The sequence below is a fragment of the Salmo salar genome, unplaced genomic scaffold (assembly GCF_965601325.2).
Source record: "Salmo salar unplaced genomic scaffold, fSalSal1 ptg000743l, whole genome shotgun sequence".
NCBI classification, from domain to species: Eukaryota; Metazoa; Chordata; class Actinopteri; order Salmoniformes; family Salmonidae; genus Salmo; species Salmo salar.
In genome coordinates this window covers 552,846-569,761 of record NW_027675484.1, presented here as the reverse complement: position 1 = coordinate 569,761, position 16,916 = coordinate 552,846, and the positions used below count along the sequence as shown (strand labels likewise).

Sequence of the window (16,916 nt, the reverse complement as noted above, 5' to 3'; positions counted from 1 at the left end):
CTACATGGTGTAACAATACATCATGTAGATGTATATAATGAACAGACTAGGTCTATACTGCTCCTACATGGTGTAACAATACATCATGTAGATGTATATAATGAACAGACTAGGTCTATACTGCTCCTACATGGTGTAACAATATGCCACTACCGTTCAAATGTTTGGGGTCACTTAAATATCATTTTTTTAAGAAAAGCACATTATTTGTAAACAGTGTTTTTGCATGCAGCAATTCAACCATGAAGGCCTGATTCACGCAGTCTCTGACTAAATCACAGACAGTGTCACCAGCAAAGCACCCCCCACCATCACATCTCCATTTTTCACGGTGGGAATCGCACACGCGGAGATCATCCGTTCACATACTCTGCGTCTCACAAAGACACGGCGGTTAGAATCAAAGATCTCAAATTTGGACTCATCAGACCAAAGGACAGATTTCCCTGGTCTAATGTCTATTTCTTGGCCCAAGAAAGTCTCTTCTTATTATTGGTGTCCTTTAGTAGTGGTTTCTTTGCAGCAATTCGACCATGAAGGCCTGATTCACACAGTCTCCTCTGAACAGTTGATGTTGATATGTGTCTGTTACTTGGGCTGCAATCTGAGGTGCAGTTAACTCTAAGGAACATATCTTCCGCAGCAGAGGTAACTCTGGGTCTTCATTTCCTGTGGCAATCCTCATGAGAGCTTCCCATACCTTGTCACAACACAACTGATTGGCTCAAACGCATTAAGAAGGAAAGAAATTCCTCAAATTAACATTTCACTAGGCACACCTGTTAACAAATTAATTCCAGGTGACTACCTCATGAAACTGGTTGAGAGAATGCCAAGAGTGTGCAAAACTGTCATCAAGGCAAGGAGTGACTGCTTTGAAATATCTCAAATATAAAATATATTTTGATTTGTTTAACCCTTTTGTCACAAAAAATGTCATGGTGTTGCAGGGAAGACCAAAATGCAGCAGAGTGGATCTTTTAATTCACAAAAACAAGAGTAAAACACAGAAAAAAACAAAACAATAAACGATGCTCACGACACCAACAGTTTTGCAGGCTATACTAACGCAGTGCAAAAACAATTCCCCACAAACACACCCAACTAATATAGGACTTCCAATCAAAGGCAACACCACACAGCTGCCTTCAATTGGAAGTCCACCCCAATTAACTCTACATAGAAACACCCAACCTAGACAGAACATAGAAAACAGAACTTCTACTGCCACGCCCTGACCAAAACTATACACCTACTCCACCTGCTGGTCAGGACGTGGCACCTTTTTTGGTTACTACATGATTCCATGTGTTATTTCATAGTTTTGATGTCTTCAATGTTATTCTACAATGTAGAAAATAGTCAAAATAAAGAAAAACCATTGAATGAGTAGATGTGTATAAACGTTTGACTGGTACTGTATGTAAATGTGATATTTCAGTTGTTGCTTTTGTTACATTTGCAAACATTTCTAAAAAACGGTTTTTGCTTTGTCATTATGGGGTATTGTGATGTCATTATGGGGTATTGTGATGTTATTATGGGCTATTGTGATGTCGTTATGGGGTATTGTGAAGTCATTATGGGGTATTGTGTGTAGATGGATTAAATCAATGTTTTCCTCATAAATTTTAGAATAATGTAACAAAATGTGTAAAAAGTGAAGGGGTCTGAATACTTTCCGACAGCACTGTATAAATTGGGGCAGTACTTAGTGACATCACTTCCTGAAACAGGAGGTGCAAATATATAACAGGTTCACAATATCAACATTCAATGTATCAAAATATATGACCAAGCTGGAAGTGTAAACACCAGCCCAGCCACAATCCTAGAGGTTCACTGATGATCAACCTCCTCCTTCACATCTGACTCCTGATGATCAACCTCCTCCTTCACATCTGACTCCTGATGATCAACCTCCTCCTTCACATCTGACTCCTGATGATCAACCTCCTCCTTCACATCTGACTCCCGATGATCAACCTCCTCCTTCACATCTGACTCCTGATGATCAACCTCCTCCTTCACATCTGACTCCTGATGATCAACCTCCTCCTTCACATCTGACTCCTGATGATCAACCTCCTCCTTCACATCTGACTCCTGATGATCAACCTCCTCCTTCACATCTGACTCCTGATGATCAACCTCCTCCTTCACATCAGACCAGCTATCTATTTATCACTGTAAAAAAACAAACTCCAAATGTAGAACAGCCATGGAGGAGGGTGAAAGGATAGCAGCCCCAACTGTCAGTGAGAGAGGAGGCTATTCTGGATAGGGCAGGTACTTTTGTGTAGTTCCTGTCCCTAGATGTGAGGATGGAGATAATAGTAACATAATATTCAGTGTGGTGTAATTTGACTAAAATGAAGTCTGTTTCTTGTGAGGTTTTCTGTCCTCAGATAAAGAGCTCTATGAAAGCCAGTCTACATATGAAGAGGTCCCAATGAAGAGCAGTGGTTCTCAGTCCTGGGGACTCAAAGAGGGGCACATTGTTGTTTTTGCCTTCACACTGCACAGCTGATTCAAATGATTCAAACTCATCATCAAGCTTCAAGTGGTATTTATGTATTCATTTGTGATGCCATCCTTGATATGATCCTGTTATTGTCACATGCTACACATGTACATATGTGTGCCCATGCATCTATCAATCCAATGTTATCATGATTTGTTATCAGGGATATTATACTTTAGTAATCCACAATGACCTTGTGATGTAACAGTCTAGTAATTACATTGTCTTCCATATTCCTACAGATACCTTGTAACTGGAGATTCCTTCAAAACGATTGCCTACAGTTACCGTGTAGGGCACTGCAAGGTTGGGTGACCAGGGCCATCTGGGACTGCCTCCTGGAGGAATTCAGGTGTGTGAAGGCTACCTGTGTCCTGCGTAACTTCATGAGGATGGACACGAGGACCAGGAGGGGATCTGCAGCTCGCCGCCGTGTGTCAGAGGAGGAGTCTGCTGCTCTGCAGGATGTTTCAAGGATGGGGTCCAACAACGCAGCAAGAGAGGCAATCCGTGTGCAGGAGATCTTCACCTCCTACTTCTTCAAAGAGGGTGCTGTTCCCTGACAACACCATAGACGTCACTATGCACAACCAAAGGCTGTTTTAAGAGCCATTCACATCGCAATAAGAGTATTCTTCTATTTACTGAGCTATGTCAACTGCAGTTATTCAATTCACAGTTTCTCTCCCTTTGATTTCTACTTCTCAGGTGAGGGTGCTGTTTAGGTAAGGGTGTGATGTCTGTGCAAAAACAAAACAGGCTATTTTAAATCACCAATATTGAAAAAATGTAGAACAATTAGACACCCTATAACCCACACCTACACACTCATGTATCAATCTGATTGATGGATTGTGTTGTGCAGTAAACAGGCTCAGGTGTATAACTGTGGCTCCTTCCACCTTCAAAGAATAGGCAAGAGGGCCAACCATGGAGAATAGTAAGACACTTCATTATTTCTATAACTACGCTATATTGTTTGTCCTCGTGTGTCCGTTCATGTTTTTCAGCATAAAGTCCTCTGCAACCACTTAGTGTGGTGTGGACACCAGGTGAGGCCACACACAGATTCCTGTGAACACTGTCGCTTTAACTACCTTATTTTCTCAATAACAGTCTCTCTCCTTCACTTCATCCCTCTCTCCCCTTCTCCCTAAATCCTCTAGGTTATATCAGCTGTGTCGGTGAACCCCTCCTGCATCTGAACTGGCTACATAGAGGGCACAGCATGATCAGAGGTGAGAGGTCACTTGGTCAGGTCAACAGGAAGTATTATTAAAGAGATTCTTTACATTGAAATACAGATAGAGATGCAGTAGTCCCAGAGTTAATGATCCCAGGTCAGTTTATATTATACAGGAAGTATTATTAAAGAGATGCTTTACATTGAAATACAGATAGAGATGCAGTAGTCCCAGAGTTAATGATCCCAGGTCAGTTTTGCATTTCACCTCCTGATTGATGACTAACAATGTTAGAATAAAAAATAAAAACACAAGGTTTAAACATGCTCTCTCTCTCTCCATCTGTCTCTCGTCTGCAGGTATGTTTTGATGTGAGAGGATGCCAACCCCCAGTCCCATCATCACCACCTCACCTGCTTTTAAGAACCTTTGGGCCGACGAGAGACACTATTATGTAATTGTGATGAACTGAGAGAATATTTATGTAGCACTGTGATTCATTAATCATGTGCTGCCTTCCCTGCTCCTATGTGCTTACCTCTTTCCCTTTCTGTCTTTTACACCTCTCTCACCACCTCCTCTTTCTTCCTCTGTTTTTATAATGCACAACAGATGTGCATTGAAGTACAGATTAAACTTGTATTTATAACACTTGGATAATGAGCTTTTCAATAAAGCGTTTCACATTCTCCACTGGTTGAAATGAAGTGTAATGTGATGAAATACTCCACCTATCCTGTGTTTATCAGATCAATGCAGATGAAGGGCATTAGATGTTGAGATGAACCAGTGTTAGAGTATTTACATGATGCATAGGAAGTGTAGTGTTCTGTTTTTTAACATTATATTTCTGTATATATGAATTAACTAGTTAAATCCTGTTTCTAGTCTATTAGTTACAATGTGTAACCATTGATGTCCCAGGACCAAGATTGGTAAACACTGTTGAAGTGTATAATTGTAATACATACATGCAGACACAGCGTCATTCAAAGACTGGAATTTGATACTCCTGGTATTGGATATGACTGAAAAATAATCTCAAAGACATTCATACCTAAACTGCAACTTTATTTGCCAAGGTAGAGTACATGATCAGTGAATATATTAAATGTACAGGCTACAATGTGGGGATCTCATGCATGGTAATAACTACATGTATATACGACTTGCATCCTTGGCACAACATGATATTATATTCTACTCAATCCATAGGCTTCATTAATGTCATTCAGGCTGTTTTGAAGTTGATACAACTGGCTATGATAGCTGAGGTTCATAGGTTCTGAACTAATATGTATACCAAACGTTTGGGTCCATACACAGATCGGCTAGATAGCTAGCTACACATCCATAGGCATACAGGTATTATAATCATCCACTGCACAATAAGCAAGAACATAGCTAGCTACGTTATTTCATCTATCTGCATGGCAAATATCAGCAAGGCAAGCTTACACAATTGTACATTCAATTTTCAGTAAATTCTTCAGCTGGCTAGATTCTATACATTCACTGTTTCACAAAACGACAGCCTGGTTTGCTGGTTGTTTCAGGAGTCCCTAAAACAGCCAGAATGACAATTTCATACTCATGTCACAACACCCATAAAGCTGGTCAGCTAGCTGGTTAATGTTAGCTAGTCAGCTAGCTGGTTAATGTTAGCTAGTCAGCTAGCTGGTTAATGTTAGCTAGTCAGCTAGCTGGCTAATGTTAGCTAGTCAGCTAGCTGGTTAATGTTAGCTAGTCAGCTAGCTGGCTAATGTTAGCTAGTCAGCTAGCTGGTTAATGTTAGCTAGTCAGCTAGCTGGTTATTGTTAGCTAGTCAGCTAGCTGGTTAATGTTAGCTAGTCAGCTAGCTGGCTAATGTTAGCTAGTCAGCTAGCTGGTTAATGTTAGCTAGTCAGCTAGCTGGTTAATGTTAGCTAGTCAGCTAGCTGGTTAATGTTAGCTAGTCAGCAAGCTGGTTAATGTTAGCTAGTCAGCTAGCTGGTTAATGTTAGCTAGTCAGCTAGATGGTTAATGTTAATGCTAGCTAGTCAGCTAGCTGGCTAATGTTAGCTAGTCAGCTAGCTTGCTAAATCGCGATTTTCGTAAATGAACTTTATGATTAAAAAAAACATAATCGTTTGTCTCTACATTAACTAACATTCCTGTCAACTGTACATGTTTCTGCATGATTCGTTATGACGTTATAATCCCTTACATTTGCTTCCATCCTAGTATTTCTGTCCACCATCTTTGATCCAGTTCAGTTCTGTGTAGGGGTACCCCTCTCTCCTAGTGTTTCTGTCCGCCATCTTTGATCCAGTTCAGTTCTGTGTAGGGGTACCCCTCTCTCCTAGTGTTTCTGTCCGCCATCTTTGATCCAGTTCAGTTCTGTGTAGGGGTACCCCTCTCTCCTAGTATTTCTGTCCGCCATCTTTGATCCAGTTCAGTTCTGTGTAGGGGTACCCCTCTCTCCTAGTATTTCTGTCCACCATCTTTGATCCAGTTCAGTTCTGTGTAGGGGTACCCCTCTCTCCTAGTATTGCTGAAGAAAGTCTAACAGTCACTGGTGCAGCAGCAGCCTCCCCCGGTCCTAGGAGTTTAAGATGCGATGGAACGGTTGACGAAAAAAAATAAATCACAGAAAAAATATATTGACTGATATTGATTTATTTAGGGGGGGGGGGGGGGGGCTAATGAATATTTTAGGACCAGCGATGTCCCTTATTCCTACCCTTTAACTTTTTGTCTGACAATAAAATAAACATTTTCCTCAACTGTGTTACCCACTCCAGTCAGCAGATGGCGGTCTGGGAATTTAAGGCGATGCTGTTGGTGTGACGTATAATGTAGTGGACGGAACTCTTCTTTCAACAGCAGCAACAGTTAGTCAGACACCGCGGTAGCTTGCTAGACAAAATAGCCGAACAAATAAAGGTCTTTAGACGCTTTAGTGTATATTAGCCACTGTGTTTTAAACCCACTTCTGTCGTCTAGTTAGTTATCCGATTTAATTTCATATTTACGGTGTTGTTATTATTTTGCTAGCGGGCTGGTTAAGTTAGCATTAGCATAGCTAGCTAACATCTCCGACCATGCGGTCACTGAGCTACTCTCCTGCTAATGAAGAGGAGGACATCACAGTAAAACAAGAAGTAGAGGGTGAGGCCGTTACTGTGAAAGAAGAAAAAGACGCGTTCAGAGTGAAAGAGGAGGAGGATGTTACAGTAAAAGAAGAGGAGGATGCAGTTTATGGAGTGAAAGAGGAAGAGGGGGAGATGACTGTTACATCGATAGAGGAGGAAACTGGACATCTGGGCCCGGTTTCCCAAACGCATCTTAAGGCGTCCAATGGTTCTAACGGTGAACTTAGCCATAAGATGGTTTTGAGAAACCGTTCCCTGATTAACACTAGTAAGTACTGTCTTAAATACAGAGGCACAAACTCTGCAGTTGTTGAACTGATGTGTGGTGTTAAAGCGGAAATATGCAATAGCTACATCCATATTGCGACTTTTAAATTATTAATTTATAGCCATTGATTCTTGAAGAATATAACACATGCCTCATGAGCTTAGTTCAACTGTTGTACCCCATCAGAACCCCAAATAAGCTTTTTTTTACTCCAATGTTTAGAAATGTAAACCAACACTGTATAGCCTCAACATAGTTAAAACTATAATGTTGATATCATGGATGGTCAGTCCTTGCATCCATAGGTCTGTCTATGAATGTGAAAGTAGTTACATTTCTCCAACCCCCTAATCATCTTATTACCAAAACAGTGGTGGAATGACAGTTTTGTTGTTGTATGAACTGCAGATTGCTGGGTTGTGTGGGTTTTTTCAACAGTAACAAAATGGCTGCCCAGAGGCTTGGTTTGGTAAACAGCGGAGGAATGGGGGAAGGAGAAGTGTAACCACTCAAATTTATTCATCCAGGATGTCATAATGATAGTTTAACCAGGTTTCTAGGCTATATAGTATATTCTAGAATTCATCCATGATGTCACAATGATAGTTTAACCAGGTTTCTAGGCTATATAGTATATTCTAGAATTCATCCATGATGTCATAATGATAGTTTAACCAGGTTTCTAGGATATATAGTATATTCTAGAATTCATCCATGATGTCATAATGATAGTTTAACCAGGTTTCTAGGATATATAGTATATTCTAGAATTCATCCATGATGTCACAATGATAGTTTAACCAGGTTTCTAGGCTATATAGTATATTCTAGAATTCATCCATGATGTCATAATGATAGTTTAACCAGGTTTCTAGGATATATAGTATATTCTAGAATTCATCCATGATGTCATAATGATAGTTTAACCAGGTTTCTAGGATATATAGTATATTCTAGAATTCATCCATGAGGTCATAATGATAATTTAACCAGGTTCCTAGGCTATATAGTATATTCTGGAATTCATCCAGGATGTCATAATGATAGTTTAACCAGGTTTCTAGGCTATATAGTATATTCTATAACAGCCAGTGTAGATTTCCTGTGGAGGCAAATTATTAGAGCTGTTGATAAGTCATTGTATAATATTCAGCCAATTGTTTTTCATGCCATTACATTAAAGGCAAGACATACCTAGATTCAATTACATTCATGAATTGGTTTGAAACCTTTATTTTAAACCCTTCTCAAAATTGGTGCCTTGCCGGATTTGTAAAAAATGGTTTGTCATGAAACTCTATTTTTTAAATGTATTTAAATGTAACCTTTATTTAACTAGACAAGTCAGTTAACCTCTATGGGCTAACATTAGATTATGTCAGCAGAGTACCCAGCCAGAAATAATCAGACACCCATTTTTCAAGCTAGCATATAATGTCACATAAACCCAAACCACAGCTAAATGCAGCACTAACCTTTGATGATCTTCATCAGATGACACCCCTAGGACATTATGTTATACAATACATGCATGTTTTGTTCAATCAAGTTCATATTTATATATCAAAAACCAGCTTTTTACATTAGCATGTGACGTTCAGAACTAGCAAACTTCCGGTGAATTTACTAAATTACTCACGATAAAAGTTCACAAAAAACATAACAATTATTTTAAGAATTATAGATACAGAACTCCTCTATGCACTCGCTATGTCCGATTTTAAAATAGCTTTTCGGTGAAAGCACATTTTGCAATATTCTGAGTACATAGCCCGGCCATCACAGGCTAGCTATTTTGACACCCAGCAAGTTTAGCACTCACCAAAGTCAGATTTACTATAAGAAAAATGTTATTACCTTTGCTGTTCTTCGTCAGAATGCACTCCCAGGACTTCTACTTCAATAACAAATGTTGGTTTGGTTCAAAATAATCCATAGTTATATCCAAATAGCGGCGTTTTGTTCGTGCGTTCAAGACACTATCCGAAAGGTAAATAAGGGTCACTCGCCCGACGCGTTTCGTGACAAAAAAATTCTAAATATTCCATTACCGTACTTCGAAGCATGTCAACCGCTGTTTAAAATCAATTTTTATGCGATTTTTCTCGTAAAAAAGCGATAATATTCCGACCGGGAAACCCTGTATACGCTCAAAGAGAGAGAAAGTAAAAATGGAGTTGGCCCGTGCACGCCCCTCCATTCTCATTGTTCTCAGATCGACCACTTACTGAAGGCGCTAATGTGTTTCAGCCTGGGGCTCCAAAGCCAAGATTCAAATTTCTGGCGCCTTCTGAGAGCCTATGGGAGCGTTAGAAAATGTCACGTCATGCCAGAGATCCCCTGTTTTGGTTAGAGATGATCAAAGAAGGCCATGAAATGGTCAGAGAGAGCGCTTCCTGTTTGGAATCTTCTCAGGTTTTGGCCTGCCAAATGAGTTCTGTTATACTCACAGACACCATTCAAACAGTTTTAGAAACTTTGGAGTGTTTTCTATCCAAAGCTTATAATTATATGCATATTCTAGTTTCTGGGCAGGAGTAATAATCAGATTAAATCGGGTACGTTTTTTATCCGGCCGTGCAAATACTGCCCCCTATCCCCAACAGGTTAATATAATGTTTGCTACAGTATTATGAGTTATGTGTAATTATTGAAGAACTGTGTTAATGACAGTATCCATTTGGGTGTTGTCAATAAAGTAAAAAAAATATATATATTATTTTCACCTTTATTTACCCAGGTGGCCAGTCAAGAACAAGTTCTCATTTACAACTGTGACCTGGCCAAGATAAAGCAAAGCAGTGCGACAAAAAAACAACAGTTACACGTGGGATAAACAAAAGTACAGTCAATAACACAATAGAAAAATCTATATACAGTGTGTACAAATGGAGTAAGGAGGTAAGGCAATAAATAGGCCATAGTAGCGAAGTAATTACAATTTAGCAGATTAACACTGGAGTGATAGATGAGCAGATGATGATGTGCAAGTAGAGATACTGGTGCGCAGGATACTGTAGGACCCATAACTTCACCTAACAATAACATAGACCTACTGTAGGACCCATAACTTCACCTAACAATAACATAGACCTACTGTAGGACCCATAACTTCACCTAATAACAATATAGACCTACTGTAGGACCCATAACTTCACCTAACAATAACATAGACCTACTGTAGGACCCATAACTTCACCTAATAACAATATAGACCTACTGTAGGACCCATAACTTCACCTAACAATAACATAGACCTACTGTAGGACCCATAACTTCACCTAACAATAACATAGACCTACTGTAGGACCCATAACTTCACCTAACAATAACATAGACCTACTGTAGGACCCATAACTTAACCTAATAACAACATAGACCTACTGTAGGACCCATAACTTCACCTAATAACAACATAGACCTACTGTAGGACCCATAACTTCACCTAATAACAACATAGACCTACTGTAGGACCCATAACTTCACCTAATAACAACATAGACCTACTGTAGGACCCTGTAGATGTTATATCCGTGTATTGCTACTGCTGTATCAAAGGAATTATCTCAGTGAGTTTCAGAGATGAACAGTACAGTGCATTCCAAATTCAATAGGCAGGCAAGTAAACAAAAACGTTTTCAAATAAAAACTATTCTAGAAAATGTCAGGGCGTATATAACTCCCATCCAAGAGACTGTCGACCAATCGCGTTCACATTGTCATGCTGTGACACGCAGTTCCTAAACTAATTCTCACCAAATCCCTTTTTAAAGTCAGGGTATGAGTCGAGAAACATGTCTATTTTCCTTGAATGTGTCGCAATTGAGAATCGATTCACATTTAGATGGAATGCTGCCAGAGCCAGTCTACCTCTGAAAATAACATACAGTCCTTGGACCTTGAGGAGTAACGGGGGCAGCAATCGGCAGTAGAAACAATAATAAAGCGTACTCCCTGCCCGTTTCAGTAAAAAGCTGAGGGATGGGGCTGGAGAAATGTAACCATCCATGATATCAACATTATAGTTTTAACCATGTTTTGAGGATATACAGTGTTTGTTTATATTTACTGACAAACATTGGAGTAAAAAAATGCTTATATTTTGGGTTCTGATGGAGTACAACAGTTGAACTAAGCTCATGAGGCATTTCTAAGTGATTTATTCAGGAAACAGATGGGTACATATCATTAATGTATAAGTCCCAAAATGGATGTAACAACTGCTGATTGCCCCTTTAAGAGAACATCTTGGGCTAATCTAATAGGAGATATTGAGGACTACAGTATTTCAGGCATTGTCATTGGATGCATTTGATCAATTGTTAACGTTTTGTTGATGGTCCACTCTTGATGTTCTACACGTTACAGTGTAGCTTCAGCCATTCCTACAGAACAACATTAAAGTGTAGAACCCCTTTACTGCATATTGGTTCAACGACTGCAGAGACGGTACTTACTGGTGTTAAACAGATCTCCAACCTCCTCTTCTTCCTCCAATGTAACAGCCTCCTCTTCCTCCTCCTCTTTCACTAGAGCTTCTTTCTCCGTCCAGCAGACCTCCTCTTCTTTAACAGGAGGAGAGTAGCTTAGTGAACTCATGGTCGGAGATGTTAGCTAGTTAGCATTAGCGACTAGCCTAGTTCTAAGCTAACTTAGCAAACCAGCTAGCTGACAAACAACGTAAATATATAATTAAATGGTCCAACAAGTACATACGACAGAAGTGTGTTTAATACACAGCGACTAATATACACCAAACCAGTGTAAAGAGCGTGAATGTTGTAGCTATGTTTGCTAGAAAGCTACCGAGGTGTCTGACTAGCTGTTGTTGTTGAAGGAGCGTCCCGTCCACTAGATTATACGTCACACTGGCAGCATCGCCTGAACCTAAAAGACGCACATCGCCATCTGCTGACTGGACTGGGCAACGCAGTTGAGGAACCAAACGTTTATTTTTCATTTATTTCAGAAAAGTTTAATATTATATTAAGTCGTTCAAAGAGAAGCATGTGTTGATTGATTCGTTTTTAATGAGTGAGAATTTAAAACAAACTTTACACCCACTACATATTTGCATTGAACCATACTTCTGACATGGATCATTTTGACCCCAGAGGCATATCTTTTATCATAGCCAAAATGTATTTTATTCAATTCTTCCAAATTTTCATGACTTTGTCAATCAACTTGTTCTTAATAAATCTATATCATGGTTTAGTGTTTCTATATCAATATGGACTTTTAACAAATTAAAATCCTTTGGAGTCATTTTGACTCCAGCCAAAAACACCTTTGATAAATAGGACGTTTATGTCAAATCAAATCACATTTTATTGGTCACATACACGTGTTTAGCAGATATTATTGCGGGTGTAGCGAAATGCTTGTGTTTCTAGCTCCGACAGTGCAGTAATATCTAACAAGTAATATCTAACAATTTCACAACATAGACCCAATACACACAAATCTAAGTATTTGAATCTAGGTTTCTCTGTAGACATGATCCATCCCACCAGAGGGTGGAGGGGCTCCTGTATCAGTGGTTTTGACCAGATAGACACCTGCAGATACACAGTATAGTGCCTCCCATGTACTCTCCTAAGATTGGACTTTTCTATACCACGTATCACATGACTGTGTACAAAACTGCCAATGATAGAAAACTCTGCAGTGGTAGAAAACTCTACCAGCGGTATACAGTGCATTCGTTAAGTATTCAGACCCCTTCACTTTTTCCACATTTTGTTACGTTACAGCCGTATTCTAAAATGTCATAATTTTTCCCCTCATCAATCTACACACAATACCCCATAATGACAAACCAAAAACATACATTTTTGCAAATTTATTTACTGAAGTATTCGTACCTCAGCCAGGATTGTGAAATGTTAGGAAATAATATGTCATAATTTACTCGTACCTCAGCCAGCATTGTGAATGGTTAGGAAATAATATGTCATGTTTTACTAGTACCTCAGCCAGCATTGTGAATGGTTAGGAAATAATATGTCATGTTTTACTCGTACCTCAGCCAGCATTGTGAATGGTTAGGAAATAATATGTCATGTTTTACTCGTACCTCAGCCAGCATTGTGAATGGTTAGGAAATAATATGTCATGTTTTACTCGTACCTCAGCCAGCATTGTGAATGGTTAGGAAATAATATGTTATGTTTTACTCGTACCTCAGCCAGCATTGTGAATGGTTAGGAAATAATATGTCATGTTTTACTCGTACCTCAGCCAGCATTGTGAATGGTTAGGAAATAATATGTCATGTTTTACTCGTACCTCAGCCAGCATTGTGAATGGTTAGGAAATAATATGTCATGTTTTACTCGTACCTCAGCCAGCATTGTGAATGGTTAGGAAATAATATGTCATGTTTTACTCGTACCTCAGCCAGCATTGTGAATGGTTAGGAAATAATATGTCATGTTTTACTCGTACCTCAGCCAGCATTGTGAATGGTTAGGAAATAATATGTCATGTTTTACTAGTACCTCAGCCAGCATTGTGAATGGTGTCTGATGCAGTGACATACTAGACCATGGCAGTAAATCTAATACTTAGGTGTTTTTAGGCATGAAAGGTCTGGGGTGGTTCTCTGGTTATAAGTTACATCTCTGGCCATGCTGGCAGGGTCTGAATCAAACCCAATGTCCAGTAGGATTGATCTGTTTGATCCATTTGTTTGTTTCAGTTTCCAGTAGTTGAATCCTTTAACATATTGTTGATTTCAACATTTTTCATTTTCAACAAATGAACTGGGTTGGTTGAAAAGTGATACTAAACTTACATACCAGCACTATTTTGACATAGTGGAAGATATACTGAATTTATACTGTTTTTCATACTAAGATGGACCAAGATACGTGTTGCTTTTGCACATATTTGTTCATTAGTTTTGCAAAAGTCTGTTGATTGTCAGTCATTGGGTTCATTAGTTTTATATGTTCAAATCAAGCTTTATTTATACAGCACATTTCAGACATGGATGAAACACAATGGCTTCACAGGGAAAAGAAAACAAAAAAACAATGAAAATAAACAGCAATATTTACCACAAACATAAGAGGATAAAAAAAATGAAGAATAACAACTGAAAGACTAATGAGCATTCTAAGGAAAATTAATTGATTACAATATTAACAATTGGATGTTATATTCAACCATAACGAGATGGACAAGCCAGCACAGGTGTAACACATTGACTAACTGAGGTGACACCAATCAGTGCGTCCTACGTGCTAACGAGCTAGATGTGCTAACGAGCTAGACGTGCTAACGAGCTAGACGTGCTAACGAGCTAGATGTGCTAACGAGCTAGACGTGCTAACGAGCTAGACGTGCTAACAGGCTAGACGTGCTAACGAGCTAGACGTGCTAACGAGCTAGAAGTGCTAACGAGCTAGACGTGCTAACGAGCTAGACGGGCTAAAGTCCAACCTCAAAACATAAATGGAAAAACCAAAGCCTGTAACACCTTCCACCTTAAGACAAAAAATATATCCTATATTTTTGATGGACAAGTTTGCTCACCACCAACAGAAAACAACTTACATTTCATATTAAAATCAACAAAAATGCTTCCCTTCTACAATATAAACATGGTGTCTACTGGATGTCAACAAGTAAAAACAAGAAAAAAACACGTATTCCTAAATAATAATATACAATCGTATTATTTTTTTCTCCTTTTTCTTTCTATAGAATCCTAAATCCCACTAGCTTCTAGAACACTCGTCTTCCTAAAACTCACTAGCTTCTAGAACTCTCCTCTTCCTAAATCCCACTAGCTTCTAGAACTCTCCTCTTCCTAAAACTCACTAGCTTCTAGAACTCTCATCCCCTTGGAACGAGCCCAAACAAAACTCATCTCCAATACGGAAAAACGTGCAGTCAAAATAAATTGTGATCCATGGTAACGCAATGGCTAAACACAAAACTTTTTAACTGCCCACCCTTGAGACAATCAGCAACCAAGTTGTCCTCACCACTGACATGTCTGATTTCAAGAGGAAACTCCTGCAATATCCATAGTAACTTTCCACCTCACTGCAGAGCTTCTCTCTCTTTTCAGGGTTCACTAGATAGGCATGTTGTTGGATCGGGGCCCAGTCCCAAATGTCATGCTCTACTACATTTGGTTTGGCACATCTGAGAATTAACCCTGATATTCTAAAAGCAGGGCAACAGTGATGCATTTACATTTAAGGGTTGCTGAACAAAGGAACACAACACTTATTTGTCATCACTCATCGATATCATGTTGAAATCAATTGTGCGAGAGGAGGGAGATGAGGTTGCACGTCCTGTTAAAACTAACAGCTCAAAAACCACATGGAATATGGGAATAATGTGTACATCACTGGTTAGAGTACAATTTGTAGAAAACAGCTAGCTACATTTTGAAGTGTTGCATTGTGATTCCAGTGGGTCACCAACGTGGTAAGTGTAACAGAACTCTTTTTTTGTTAGTCACTTTTTGTTAAATCACATAAATAGTAACTCTTCCATTTCAGAGCCTGGATTTTTCCCCCTGAGGCTAAAATCAATTGAACAACAAACGTTTAGGGTTCTACATTCTGACGTTATTAAAATACTCCTACTACAATGTTAAAACATTCTACATTGTGACATTATTTCACTGATATCATGAAACAACTCCTTCATGTATTTTCTGATGTTTGATCAGATGTCTTTTATCAGAGTATCTCTTCCCACATTGACCACAGCTATGAGGTTTCTGTCCTGTGTGTGTTCTCTGGTGTTTAGTTAGACAGCTAGATGTAGTAAAACTCTTCCCACACTGATCACAGCTATAAGGTTTCTCTCCTGTGTGTGCCCTCTGGTGTGCAGTCAGACAGCCAAACGTACTAAAACTCTTTACACATTGATCACAGACATAAGGTTTCTCTCCTGTGTGTGTCCGCTGGTGTACTATCAGGCTGTTTAGCTGAGTAAAACTCTTCCCACATTGATTACAGCTATATGGTTTCTCTCCTGTGTGTGTTCTCTTGTGTATAGTTAGATAGCTAGATGTCGTAAAACTTTTCCCACATTGATTACAGCCATAAGGTTTCTCTCCTGTGTGTGTCCGCTGGTGTACTATCAGGCTGTTTAGCTGAGTAAAACCCTTCCCACATTGATCACAGCCAAAAGGTTTCTCTCCAGTGTGTATCCTCTGGTGTGATTTCAGAGTTTGTAGCCGAATAAAACTCTTCCCACATTGATCACAGCCATAAGATTTCTCTCCAGTGTGAATTCTTTGATGTATTTTAAGGCCTAGTGAAGAGTTGAATATTTTCCCACAGTCAGAGCAGCAGTGAGATTTCTCTCCTGTGTGAACTCGCTGGTGTTTATTGAGGTGTTCTGATCTGGAGAGACTCTTCTCTGCCTCGTCAGCATCATGAGGTTGTTGAGGCTCCCCAGAGGATCCACGATAGTCCCGTCTCTCTCCTGTGTGAACAACAAAGTCAGACAGATGGTTAAAGTCCCACAACAGCAGAAATCCACTGTTTATTTGAGGTAAAAGATGATGCCCAGATCATACCCATGAAGTTATACAACAACTGATGTCTGTAAAATTATTTGACCATTAAGACAGTCAACTTAGCAACAATCATATTTTGTCTTGTTTTCAAATTAGTAGAAACTAGAAATAAGTTATTAAAGTTGTTGTAACTCTAAGCAGTGTGCCAGACGACTTTTGGTCTCCAATATAGGCCCCTTTCTGTGTTTGCTAATATTGCGCTTTGCCATCTGCCTGACAATGAGTGTTTGTCCACTAAGTGTTTAACATA

General features: G+C 39.3%; 1 protein-coding gene across 1 annotated transcript; it reads right to left on the bottom strand.

Moving 5' to 3' along the window:
• Nucleotides 1-14,045: 14,045 nt before the first annotated feature.
• LOC145877266 (uncharacterized) lies at nt 14,046-16,670 on the bottom strand. The gene is made up of 2 exons (XM_082972567.1): nt 16,667-16,670; nt 14,046-16,572 (listed from the first exon to the last, which is right to left on the bottom strand). Exons 1-2 carry the CDS (start codon nt 16,668-16,670, stop codon nt 15,767-15,769), a joined length of 810 nt encoding a protein of 269 aa, XP_082828693.1. The 3' UTR covers nt 14,046-15,766.
• Between the last annotated feature and the right edge of the window lie 246 nt (nt 16,671-16,916).